Genomic DNA, 12,956 nt, shown 5'->3' with positions numbered 1-12,956 from the left:
AAAATAGACCTTATCTGTTAAGCACTCCCAGGACTTGAAAGAAAATGTTTCTATGACAAATGCAGCTTTAGTAACTAAAAGCATATCATCCTTACTACACTGAACTCTCAAGAAAAGTGCAGCAAACTGATTGCTTAGCACATTTTGACTTCTACAGTAATTTATCTTAATAAGCCTGAAAAATATACTAAATAATTAAATCATGTATAAAAACAAAGGTTAACTATAGCAGCTATATGGGTCTGAGACAGTGGTCATGAATAAAAAGAAATTTCAACTGTTAATGCAATAGAAGTATGTCAAGAAACACCTTCACATACATGCAAATTTTAATCAAGTAAAAAGAGATGGATATCAAGATGCTAAACAGCAAAATGCAGCAACAAAAGAGATCCTTCTAAACTATTCTGCAGAGGGAGAATACCAATGTCAAACTCAAACTTTCAAGGAAAAAATCTTACTCGTGTACATGTACAGCATTGCTAACAAATCGTTGAATTCTGGGGACCCACATATCCAACTTACCGACACAGGAGGTTTCATATTATTTATTGTAAAGCACAAAACAGGCATTTAAAAGTGATCAAGTATACATTGAAAAAAGTACATTTATATCACAAAGCATTGACCACATAATAGTTGCAAATACATTTGCTGGAATGTGTACATCTACACTAATGTACTAAAAACAAACCAATTTCATTTCTACACAGAAATATTACCTCCTATCAGTAGTGATAGATATTTTGTACATTTTCAAAACACTATTTTTAAACCAAACAAAATTATGATCTTCATCAAGGCGTCTGCATCCACATATTTAACAAAGGTTTTTTCCCCCACATAATGAAGCAAATACTGTTTTGTCCACTTCTTATTATTGGCCCTGTGCGAAGAAATACATAAGAGATACACAAAAAGTTAAAGAAAATCCTTTAAAAATTGTGCTAACTCAGGAGTGAAGCCTTTAAGAAAGAAAAATTGGTTAATGTAATGGTGGTGGCTTCCTGTGCATGGCTTTCAAAAACCCTGGGAGGAGAAATTTTTTTTGATCAAAAGCACTGAATGTATGCAAAGAAAGAGAGACAGAACTCCAGTTAACTGAGAGCATGAACTTATTTACTAATCATCCTTTGCCAGGAAAAAGAATGCATACTCCAGAACAGTATCAAAGTGGGAGACATGCAAAAACAAAACAGAAGGAATAAAAATAACCCCAGGAAATAACAATAAAAGTCATTGATATAGCCAAGTAGTTCAAGATGTTTATACCTGTGGTGCTGGAGGATGTTGTGGCATTCCTTGTGGACTTGTCTGGGCATAATAGGCTGCCTGCTGTCTATAGTATTCAGCCCATGCTGCACTATAATCAGGCTGACCTGCTGGTGGTGCCCCTGCTGGAGCTGGAACTGCCTGACCTAGAATAAATGCAGATTATACAAGTCTGGTGCCATAATAGGGACAAAAGAAGCTCAAAATAATCTCATTTCTAACAAACATTACCTTGCTTCTTGTAATATTCCTCCCAAGCCTTTGAATAATCTTGTGGCTGCCCTTGTTGACCTGAAAAACCCCCCACATTTTAATGTAAATCAAAGCTCCCAGGTACACCAAAATTACAGACAAGAATACAGTGGAAGTTCTTTGCTGTTTCATTTGAAGTATAGAGCAAGTAAGAAAACTGGAATTAAATCTCAGGTTTACGCAATATTTTCTTGTTGCATATACTGTACCAGAATTTAAAATAAAATTAAGGTTTTACCCACTTGGCACCAGCTGTTTAAATTTTAGCGTATCAATATAGGCTTTACAATAGTTTACATATTACACATGGGGTGTGGCAACATACAAGAGCAAATGTCTAACCTACATATGCCTCGCCCCACAAGAGGCAGAACACTGGGTGAATGTACAGATATATAAGTGTGCATTCTCCATGACACAGAGAATATATATTGGGGGAGGGGCCTCTATTAACCAGCTGTAAAGCTTGCGGCCTTGAAATACTACTACAACAAGCAAGCGTTTCCAGTCAAGTAACACAAAACAAGATAATACAACATACTGTCTGAAATGTTGTTCTTTGATTTATACACAATCCATGTAATTTAACAGGTTACTAAACCAAGTGGGTTGCAAGCAATGTGATTTAAAAAAAAGACTAACGGAGTTTAGAAACATTTATCACAGTTGTATCCTGCCCTTTCTCCAAAGAACCTGGGGGTTCATGGAGTTATATTCTGTTTTATTTATGAATGACAGTAACTCTGTAAAATACTGCAAAGGCCTGGGAGGCATTAATTAAATTTCACTAATTAAAATTAAATTATTTAATTAAATTTCATGTAATCTGATCCACAGGGTTCTACAGTCCACACAGCCAACCCACAATTGATTATGCCAAGCTAGCTCTCAATTCTATGAGTCAGTTGGTATATGACCCCTCTGAAGAACGAGATGGCAGGAAACATGCTTAGTATTCAAGATCACACAGTAAGACTAAAAATACGGAACCTATCAAGATCACATTCAATTTCAAGAAGTTTCTATTTACTACAAATGACTTTAGTTCTTAAGAATTAGACATCTTCAAGTAAGGGACCACAAGGATGTACAGGGGACATCTCATTTTCCCCTCTCCCACTATGCCCTCTTTCCTTTGCCTGGCCTTCCCATAGTCTCTCCACGTATCCTGCTTCCTTATCTCCTTCCCACCCACCTTTGTCTGCCCCCTTTTCTCCTGACAGCCTCTCCTCTATGGCCGTTTTGTGGTGCCAGCTGAGCCAGGCCTACCTGCATGGTGGGATACCTGCAAGGACTTGCAAAGGGAGGGGGAATACTTCACTTTTCCCTGTATCCCTTTCCCCACACTATTTCCTCTTTCCTTCCTCCAGGCAACCTCCATATGCTCATCTTTCCCTATGTCCTTGCCTTCAAACCCACTAAAACAACTTACCTTTTATATGTCCCCCATCTCCACCTATATTTACTTCACAAAGCAGTTTATATCTCGTCCCCACAATATCCTAACGACAACCCTGAGAGGTAGGTTAGACTGTCAGTGTGTGACTGGATCAAAGTCATCCAGTGAGCTTCCACAGCAGAGTGGTGATTTCAACCTGGGTCTCTCTCAGTCCTACTCTGAAACTCTAACCACTACACTATACTGGCTTTTGTGTGTCTGTGTATGTGTAAGGGGGGGGGCTGCTGAATAGTATCATGCAGCCAGGTCTGCTTGAATCAAGCAAGTCATGTGGTGTCAACTTTCTGGTAATTGCTTCTGGGCCTGGCCCCAATGAGTCCTCCCCTCAAAAGACCAAAACAGCCCTGGAAATCCCCCACCCCCTGACAAAAACCAAGCTTGGAACAATGGCTAAACTGTTATGGTTGCCTAGCAACAGCAACATAGGCTATCGGGTTAAAGCTACAGCTGCCCCTTTATTTTTTTTAAAAAATAACCCGTATATTGTTTTCAGGGGAGGTATATTTTTAGCTTTCAGAATTTTCTGCAAACCTTGAGCATTTTTAGTGTGTAAGAAGATGTGTCTTGTCCATTCATGGTTCCAATCTCTATACTGTCCACTTATCAGGACCTCTTAGCTATTATTGTATAAGATAGTTCTACCAAATGAGAGGTAACTAGTCCTGATGTGTTACAGCATAATCTTCTACAAGTCCTGACTTGTCAGACCAAAGTACACTATGGAAGTGGCTACTGTTAATTCCATCTATGAAATTAAGGACAAACCTCAAAGAAAGGGCTTGCACTCATGCTACTGTGTTCCTTGGAGATAAAGCAGGAACAGGATAAATATGTTCAAGTGACAATTACAGCAGAAAGCAGGTTATTTCTAATTACAGATATAAGCTTTTATTACAGCTAAATCTTAAATTGTGTAAATAGGGTATGTGCACTGATTTCTTGCCACTCCATCTGCATCCTCTTACACATTCTTAAGACACATTGAGGAGGTTTCCCATACTCTGGTATCAATTTTTTTGCCACACAGTGGAATCTTAGAATATAAATCCATATGTGTCCCCAAACAGGTTGTAACTGCTTTATCAGTACAAGAAACAAACACATAAATATACCATCCCTTACAAATTTTGCTACGTATAAATGATGGACACACAAGGACTAACTGGGAGCTCTCATTTCCTCTTGTTTTTCCTCCTCCTTTCCTCTTCCTGGCAGTGTCAATAAGAGCAGGAGGAACTTTAGAAGAATGGGTCTGCCTTCATCTATCAATGTATTATCTCCACAAAAATTTAGTTCAGCATGCATTTTAAATCACTAATTGAGAAAGCTGCACAGTATACTCATGGTTTTAAAATGCTTAGTTCTGCTTCACTAAAAAAAGATATGATTCCACTGTTCATGAAAGCCATAGCTTTATCAAAAGAGGTTGAATGTCTGTGAATTCTACTGCTGCACAGGATCCAGTTTCAGGAGACCATACCATAACTCCTACCATAACTGTTAGGAGAACAGAAGGTATATACATTTATAAAATAAATATTCTTCATGGTGAAGAATATTCTTCATGTAAAATAGCTAAGCTTACATGCAATTCTTTGTCTAACCAGTCTTCCTGCTACAAGATGCTGGCTGGAAGCAGAAGGTGCCAAAACATGACAGTCTTTTTAATTTCCTGGGGCAACCAACTAAAAAATACAGCCCTCTACATAAAGCTAAAGCATACCCATTTTACTGCTTTACTACTATTATAGAAATATATTTCACATGAAACAACAAAACTTCTCTAAAATAAATCATAGAAGTTTGATTTTTTTATTCAAGAGAAAATGTAAAACGTACCCATTTTTTTATAGTACTCTTCCCATGCCTTGGTGTAATCTACTTGCCCTGCTGGTGCTGGGTTTGGTTGATCTCCTAATTAAACAGAAAGTCAAAAGATAGCTGAAGTGGACCAAAATTCATATAGTCAACTGCAAAACATTTCACAGAAGAATAAAACATTTATGATAAAAGCTTTAATCCTCCTTAAAGCCTGTTTAAACAGATATTTCTGAGCACAGACAATTTTGTACTCACAGCTGACACCAAATCCACTGCGCAAGTTTCTAACTAAATCCAGGCAGAACACTTAAGGCTTACATGGTCTTGCAAGCCTTGCTTTTAGATAGTTTTGTGTTCTGTAAAAGGGATCCTCCTACTTATCCAAAGCTACACCACAGTGATTAAAATAAGGTAGAATTTGACCCTAAGAAAAATCATGTGCCCAACAGAACAGAACTAAATGCCAGCCCAAATATATATGAAAACTGGCAACCTATTGGCTTGATATGGCTTACAAGGTAACATTTTCTGTCCCCAGCTTCTTCCTTGCTGCCAGCAATCTTTCCTTGCACACTTCAAACATGAACTAGAACATGGAGCTTTTTACTCTGCATGCAAGGTATTCTGGAACATTGTGATTCTGTTGTAGGGCAAGAGATCAACCAGAGAGACAGCATGCCAAGCCAAGCACAAAAGAATCGGCATGGAGAAAGGCAGAAAGGAAGGCTAGGGATTGCAGGGGCAAACAGGTAATGGCAGTGGATGAAATGGGCAGAGAAGAAGTCAGCAAAGATCATGTGAACTTCTGCTGCTTTGTTCGTTCCCTCTCTCCTCAGCTATTCACACACACACTCATTTCTTTTTTTGTAAAGCCCGGGAAGGAACGCAACACTGCTGTTTCGTTCACTCCCTACGTCCTTGGCTATTCACATACATCTTTATTTTTGTTCCTCTTTGGCATTAGGAGAAGCCTGAAACAAGCCCTAAGTGACTGGGCATTCATTCCCTTCTTTTTTAAATTAAGGAAGAGTTGCAACACTGTGAGGCCTTTAGGCACAATGTCCACCCCATTCCTTGATGGCAATCCACATTCCCCACTGATCACTTCTTGGGTTTACTTAATGAAACAAGCACGAAAAGTACACGTTTTCCTCCAAAACTCCACTACCTGTCCATAACACCAAAAAGATTTGTCGGCATGGAACAGCCCAATCAGCAAATACAGGGACAGGGAGATGGGGGGGGGGATGGGCCCCCACACTCCAACGTAACGACTCATGCGCAACATTTTTTTTTTCCAAAAAGTGATGTCAGCTCCTGCCCCTACAAAAGGCAGCTTCAAGGAGACACATCTCAACTCATCAGCAGATACCAAATTGCCTCAAGGTCATGCACTACAGAATGCCAGGACCTCAAGCCAATTCAGCGCTGATCAGCGTGAATATGCAGAGGCGCTGGCTTAAAGTGTGCCGTGTGGAAGGGGTCAGATTCGAGGTAAGTCTTAAAATGAATTATGAGACAATAAGGCCTGTCTAGAAAGCAGGCAGTGTTAGGTGTTGAAAAAAGGGCTAAAAAGCAAGCAATGACAACAACTGCATTCCACAGTTAGCAGTTCAGGTCAGGGACATATTGTCTTAGGTTATATGTGGGTTGAAAACAATGTACAACGCCAAAGATTTCTTATTTAATCAAGTCGCATTTTGTCCTTAGAATTAAAAATGTATTTCACTATGCATCTCCTCCAGAATTTCTATTTTCAATGGTAAACATACTACAGTATAATATTTTTTTCTATAAACAATAGAATTCTGCTAAGGTATCCCAGGAAGTCTATCACATCATAAGAAATGATTTTCTATCATGTAAATCAATCTGATACCTTGTCCATTGGTCTGGGTGGCTGGTGGTGCACTAGGTGGGGCTGCTGGTGGTGGCTGCGCTTGCTGCTGATAGTAGTGAGCATAATAGGCTGCCCATGCTGCTGAATTAGGATCTGTAGGCTTACCTAGGAGATTGAACATTGTGTTCTGCTTCAACATGTCAGTTACTTTTCATTGCTTTAATATGACTAAGCATCTCAACACCTTCACTGTTAAGGACCAAGTCAACCATAAGGAAAGCCACACCAACCACATATACATGCATCAGACTTCTTGTGCATTTTTAATTGCTCAAGCTCAACTACCACAAATCCGTAATTCTTCACTTTTTGTTCCTCCTTTAACAAATTTTCACTACCTGTGGGTTGGATACACACCTGCGGACTTCACGGAGGACTTTCCTGCTTCCTTCTCCTGCTGCAGCCAATTGAGCCCCCCCCCTTTGTTCCTGGGCATTAGGAGAACTTGTGGAATGGTAAAGCAGGCAAAATGGGAGAAATGTGGTTCAGATGGAAGAACTGTTGTTGGATAAAGGCCTACAGTTGAGCACTAGCACCATCTAAAGTTGAAGTACATATGCAGTGTCCAATTCACTCCAATATCAGGGAAGTTTACTATCAATGTTGGAAGACACTCAGGTTAGCATTTTCATGGCACTGCAGTGAATGTAGAAACTAGGGGTGTGCGATTCGGGATTCTGATTTGGAATAAACACCCGATTCAGGCCTTATCTGTAAAGATTTGGGATTTCCGAATCTGCCCCAGAATTGCAGGCCTGATTTGGAAATACTGAATCTAAAGCTTTCTGAAGGGATTCAGATTGCTTTGGAAAGCTTCGAACAGGCGTTCCCACGGAGCTTGCTTCTGTTGACAGGTGGAGCTTCTCCACCTGTCAGCTGAAGGAAGATTAAAGTGCCCCTTTCTGTGTCGCTGGCTTGCGAGTGGCATGGAAATGGGTGCTTCCCATGGGGAGTTGCTTCAGCTGACAGGCGGTGCTTAAAGCGCCCTTTTCTGTGTTGCTCGCTTGCAAGTGGCACGGAAACTGGCACTTTCCGTGGGACGTTTCAAAGCGCCCTTTCTCCTGCCACTGGCAAGCGACAAGAGAAGGGGCGCTGTCAGTTGCAAACGGCCCATGCCTGATTTTACCTGATGCACATTGCGTGAAGCCAGCGTGGATTGTTTGAAAGTCTCCCCCTTCCCCCTGGTCTCCTGCCACTCGTGAGCGGCATGAGAAGGGTGGCTTTGAGCTTCAATGTGCTTCGAATCTTTATAGGGAATATCGAAGCTTTTAAACACCCAAATTCTGAAGCAGCTTGCTGCTTCAGGATTTGGGGCATTCTGGACTGTTTTCCCGCTTCAAGTAAATCTGAAGTGGGAAATCCGAATATTTTTTGGGTGCATACCCCTATTGGAAAACTGTTCATGTAAAACAATGAGAATACACTGGAGCTCTACAGTGCTCTGCATAAACAATCTTTATGAAGGTAATTATCTTTAAAAGACTACCCGGATGACCTGATGAATTTTAAAAAGGCTTTCTACTGTGTTTTAAGTGCTACGTATACACAACTATTTGACACCAGTAATTCAACTAGCTGCATTACCAGGTGTAATGTCACATTTCCTATATATTTTCCATCCTATCTCATTTAAAATATTTTGAGCAACAATTTTAATGTAAATTATCTGCACGCTCTTTTTATGCACAAATTGTATCTGAGCTGGTTTTGTGTACCACAATTAATTCTTAATTAAACATACCCAGTGGTCCTATTACTTACTCCTCAGCACCCAATACAAAAAAATCTGAAGCTTTCATGAACTGGCAAGTTTGACTTGCTAAGCTATTAGCATTCTAGCCTAAGGCTATCCCCCACAACAGGCCCAATGATCAAGTTATCTCAATTTCTCTAATCTGAAAACACAAATATTTGAAGTAAATAATAAAAATATGATCTAATGGAGACCCATACTAAAGATACAGACCATATCTCTGGAGCCAAGTCAAAAGATCTCTCATGGTACAAGCTACCCCAAAGATGAGTGGTTTTCATTTCTGTTAGTGGAATGGAACATCCCTCCCTCCAACCCTTTCACTGCAGGTTCCTGATCTACCAAAATGCTGAGCATTCCCAGGCAACAGGAAACCATTAAGTTCATCATGGAAGGGAGAGATGAAGTCAGCAGTATGAGGGGGAATTGACAAAAGCTCTCCCTCCGCAGAAATGATTGCCAGGATCCAACCAAATGTGCAGCTCTTAAAATTTCAATGCAAATAATTCTGAACATACATGCCACGTGTTAAGAATTTTTTGTTGTTGTTCTCACCTGGATCTGGTGGATTTGGTGGCTGCCAGTGTGGATAGGCATTACCCCAGCCTTGTGGAGCGTATGGTGCTGGAGGGCCGCTACGAAAGAAAATGAGGCGTGCAATTAGACCACCCCCTTCAATAGATATAGATAACAATAAAAAGGGTATAAAAATCCTGTGGTTACTTCAGGCTTAACATGTCACCTGGTATTTAATAACAGCCTCTAGTTTGTCTGTTTGAAGCAAAACAAATCCACTGAACATGTTAATTCAGCGTTGAATGGACTCAATTACCAAGCCAGTTCAGTGTTGAATGAACTATCAAGCCAATATTAACGTCAGAAGGCACATGCTTTTAAGCAAAGAGCACTACTATCGAATCTTACTGCTGGGGTCAAGACCTAGTAAGTTAACTTGAGAATCAGCAGATGCTCTTTGAAAGGAGCTCTTATTTCCTTCCATTTATCTTTTCCTCACTCTCAGGCTGAACCAAAAAGAAAGATATGAAGCCTATAGAGTTACTCATAAATAAAAAAGTACCCTACTAATCCACAAATATAGTTTATTTCCTATGCTCTTGGACTCAGTTTTGGTAGTAAAAAAAGTTTTGGCCTGAGATCCAGAAAACCTTCACGAGAACTGAGAGGAAGAAAATAGGGAAGATTCACCCGCAAACCACTGCACTGTTTTGTTGTAAAAAATGTGCCAATTTGGGCAAAATGAATCTTTTGCTTTCTTTAGTCAGTGAAAGGCTATTAGCAATTATGGCCACAATTTATCCAAGTTTATGTGTAGTGACATTAAGGATTGTTTTTTAAAATCCAAGTTCTCCTTTTTGGTTTTTAAAATTTTGTACCCCCAAAACAGCTTTTTTCTAGGGTGTGAAGTTCTTAAATTCATTTATATATTGGTAGGCACACTATAACCCCCCCCCCATGGGTCCCTTTCACAAGAGTACTTACTGAGGTGCAGGACCAGGAGGACCAGGTGTATAAGGAGCAGGATTGTAGGGTCCCATAGGGGCCCCAGGAGGAGGGCCAGGGGGCCCATGTGGGCCAGGAACAACTCCATGAGGGCCATGTGGTACAGGAGGACCCAAAGGATTCACTGGACCCTGTTGGAGGAAACAGAAAATAAGTCATGTTTTCTTCAGGCTACTGGAAGAACAAGTTCACTCAAATATTCAGGCAAGGTTCTTTTTTAAATAATGTTTATTGTTTTATATTTCTTATACAACAACAGATGCAAGAAGAAGATAAACATAAGGAAAAGACAAAAAAAGGGGAAGCTTCCATCCAATTTGGGTATAATTTAACATTCATTAAATCAATTTCTGAATTACAATATCCTTTAACTATTAATACCCTAGTCAAATTTCAGATAAGGGTCTCCATCCAATTAAAGAACGTTTTTTAAAAGAGCTATATTAAAAGAGCTATATATAAATTATGAAACCATTCCAGATAATCTTTAAAACCAACTTTTTTTCCCTCCTCTGAATTAATCTAATCTTATTTGTTAATTTTTCAAGTGTCGCTATGTTTCTTAATTGAGTATGCCACCTATCCAAGGAAATCTCTTTTAGCATTTTTCCTGGGCAATAAGTATCCTAGCTCTGACTAAAAGAAAATTAATAAATTGAGCAGAGCTAATTCATCAGTTGATTTTATTTGTTCCTGGGTTATTTTAATCTCTATAAATACTGATTTCCAAAAATTTGCTATAACTGGACAGGACCACCACATATGTAAGAATGTGCCTAATTCACAATTCCCTATTTTCATTATGTGAGCTATCCTAAGTAGGGTCAAATGCCACTTTTGAGACACCTTTAATGCATGCTCTTGTAAACCTCTTGAAATTGATTGATAGGGAAATCGTTGAAATAGTTGCTTCCAATCCTTATAAAAGTAATATTCAATTCTGCTTCCCAAATCTTTTTAATCATCTGCATCTGTCCCTGATTTAATAAGATTCTATATCTTTTAGTAATTAATCCTCACATCTATATTTCAAATTCAAAACATTATCAAATAATAAATGATAACCTTTCTCTTTAAATTTAAAACACTAACTCTAACCAGCTTACTTCCTTAGCAAGGGATAAACAAGGATTTAGATGTTTCAAAAATTATCTTTTTTATTCTATGTGCTTCTTTGCCATATCTCAGGCAAAATTTTGAAAGACTGGCAATTAAAATTAGATCAATTTATATTTAACTCTAAAAACCCAAGAACAGCAAAACTTCTACAGTATCACCCTATTTGAGAAGTAGGTTGGGGTATTCTGAACATTTCCTTATATTATGATGCATATCATATTCAGGCAAGGCGCGGTTCTCTAAACTTTTCCTTCAGATAAAAAATTCCAGCACAATCAATTCCTTCAGACATCTATTTCAACAGGAAAAATTCGCTAATAATTTTAATTATTTTATTCACATGACTTAATTTACATGTATTTTCACGCTGCAGTCATTCTGCATAAGACAGCCTCCTAACAAGCCTTCAACATTTTTGCTGCTAATAGTCAAGAACATTCTTGTTATTCAACCACATTTTCAGTTGCCTTGGCTAAGCAACAAATTCTTCATGGCAATGCTGACTTGCTACTCAAACTGCCTAAGAGCATGCATGGAAGATGGGCTAGTTCTTTTAAAGAACCACTGTAACTTTGCAGTTAAATATTATCAAGCCAAGCATTCTGTACAAGTGGCAACTTCAAAATCCAGCTCCATTTTTACTCACCAAAGATGTTTGACCCTACCCCAAAGGCTAAATATTTTTAAAAGATTAGTTTCAAGAATACTCACACCAATCTTTTCTTCTATAAGCTGCCGAGCGTAATCAATCTGCTGTGGTGTTCCCCTGATAGTGAACAATTTCATGTTGGGATCTGCATTTGGTGGAGGGTTTCTCTGAAGTTCTATTCTAGCACCAGATTGTTGGCTGATACTCTTGATAGTTTCACCACCTGAAGAAATTGTTTTTTAAAAAGTTGATTACAAAAAAAGGAAAACCTATCTAGAGGGGAGAAATGCCAATCAGTCTCTATAAAACTGCCTAAAGAAATGGTAAATTTAAAATATTTAAGAAGTGCATTATCCATAGCTTAAAATGGCCTGGGACTGTTACCACAATCAGGTAGCTTGCTTATCACTTAGCAGGGCTGACAGCTGTCTCACTTAGAAAATCTCACTTTTTTCACCAAAAGGGATAGAAAAAAGTATTTCTATGCAACATACAGGAATAAGAGCAAATATGGAACAAACAGTTCAAGTGGATTACCTTTCCCAATAATTAATCCAGTTTTTCCAGTGGGTACAATAAAATTAAATTCTTGCAGTCCACCAGGAGGTCCCATATTCCAGTTTCCTTGACCTCTACCTCTTCCACGACCACCAGGCCCTGGACCACCAGGATTCCCAGCCTAGAGAGAGAGGGGAAAGGTACTAATGAAAAATTATTGGTCTTACTGTAATTATAGCTCGGGGTTCTTTATTAGAATTAAGTTTCAATTTTTTGGAGGGTGTAATTTTACCTCTGTATCCTGTTGCCCTGAAGTATTTATTTCTGAGGTCTGCCTCAGATACCAGAAATGAGCTGGATCCAGAATAATGTGCTTTGGGTGATGGGAGAAATTTAGTTCCCACCAGGTATGCACCTGGGAGGAGGGGGAATAAAATTTACATCCCTTCCCAACATAGGAACATGGAAGACATGAACAAATGGCCTTGGTGCTAGCACAGCTAATTTGGTTCTTACCAGTGTGATGAACCTCCTTTTGATTCAAGTCAAAAGAAAGTTAAAAACCATAATCGCTTCTTCCTGCAATCTAATGTCCTATATACGAGAATTTTTAAAAAGTATGTAATTGTTTTGCATGAGAAATGTTCAATTACGTGAACCTTCCATATCTACAGGATAAAACGATTCATCCCAAAGACAGACTGACAAATAA

General features: G+C 39.0%; 1 protein-coding gene across 12 annotated transcripts in view; it reads right to left on the bottom strand.

Annotated features, from left to right (window-relative positions):
* FUBP1 (far upstream element binding protein 1) overlaps positions 1 to 12,956 on the bottom strand; it is a 39,870-nt gene that overhangs the window by 3,463 nt on the left and 23,451 nt on the right. For 8 of the 12 annotated variants that reach the window (XR_008597105.1, XR_008597106.1, XM_054981616.1 and 5 more), the window contains 8 exons: positions 12,284 to 12,425; positions 11,809 to 11,969; positions 9,958 to 10,109; positions 9,013 to 9,092; positions 6,684 to 6,809; positions 4,823 to 4,897; positions 1,504 to 1,563; positions 1,273 to 1,418 (listed from right to left, as the gene is read on the bottom strand). Coding sequence is in view for 10 of the 12 variants with exons in the window: in XM_054981616.1 (XP_054837591.1) it covers positions 1,273 to 1,418; positions 1,504 to 1,563; positions 4,823 to 4,897; positions 6,684 to 6,809; positions 9,013 to 9,092; positions 9,958 to 10,109; positions 11,809 to 11,969; positions 12,284 to 12,425 (942 nt within the window). In the remaining 2 variants the exon portion in view is untranslated. Of the gene's footprint in view, positions 1 to 194; positions 887 to 1,272; positions 1,419 to 1,503; positions 1,564 to 4,822; positions 4,898 to 6,683; positions 6,810 to 9,012; positions 9,093 to 9,957; positions 10,110 to 11,808; positions 11,970 to 12,283; positions 12,426 to 12,956 lie in introns of those variants that run through there. The other 4 variants (XM_054981618.1, XM_054981624.1, XM_054981626.1 and 1 more) reach the window with 2 other exon arrangements.

This window comes from Eublepharis macularius, chromosome 5 (assembly GCF_028583425.1).
Source record: "Eublepharis macularius isolate TG4126 chromosome 5, MPM_Emac_v1.0, whole genome shotgun sequence".
In the NCBI taxonomy this organism is placed as follows: domain Eukaryota; kingdom Metazoa; phylum Chordata; class Lepidosauria; order Squamata; family Eublepharidae; genus Eublepharis; species Eublepharis macularius.
The sequence above is the reverse complement of the archived record's forward strand: the minus strand, read 5'-3'. Positions and strand labels throughout refer to the sequence as shown.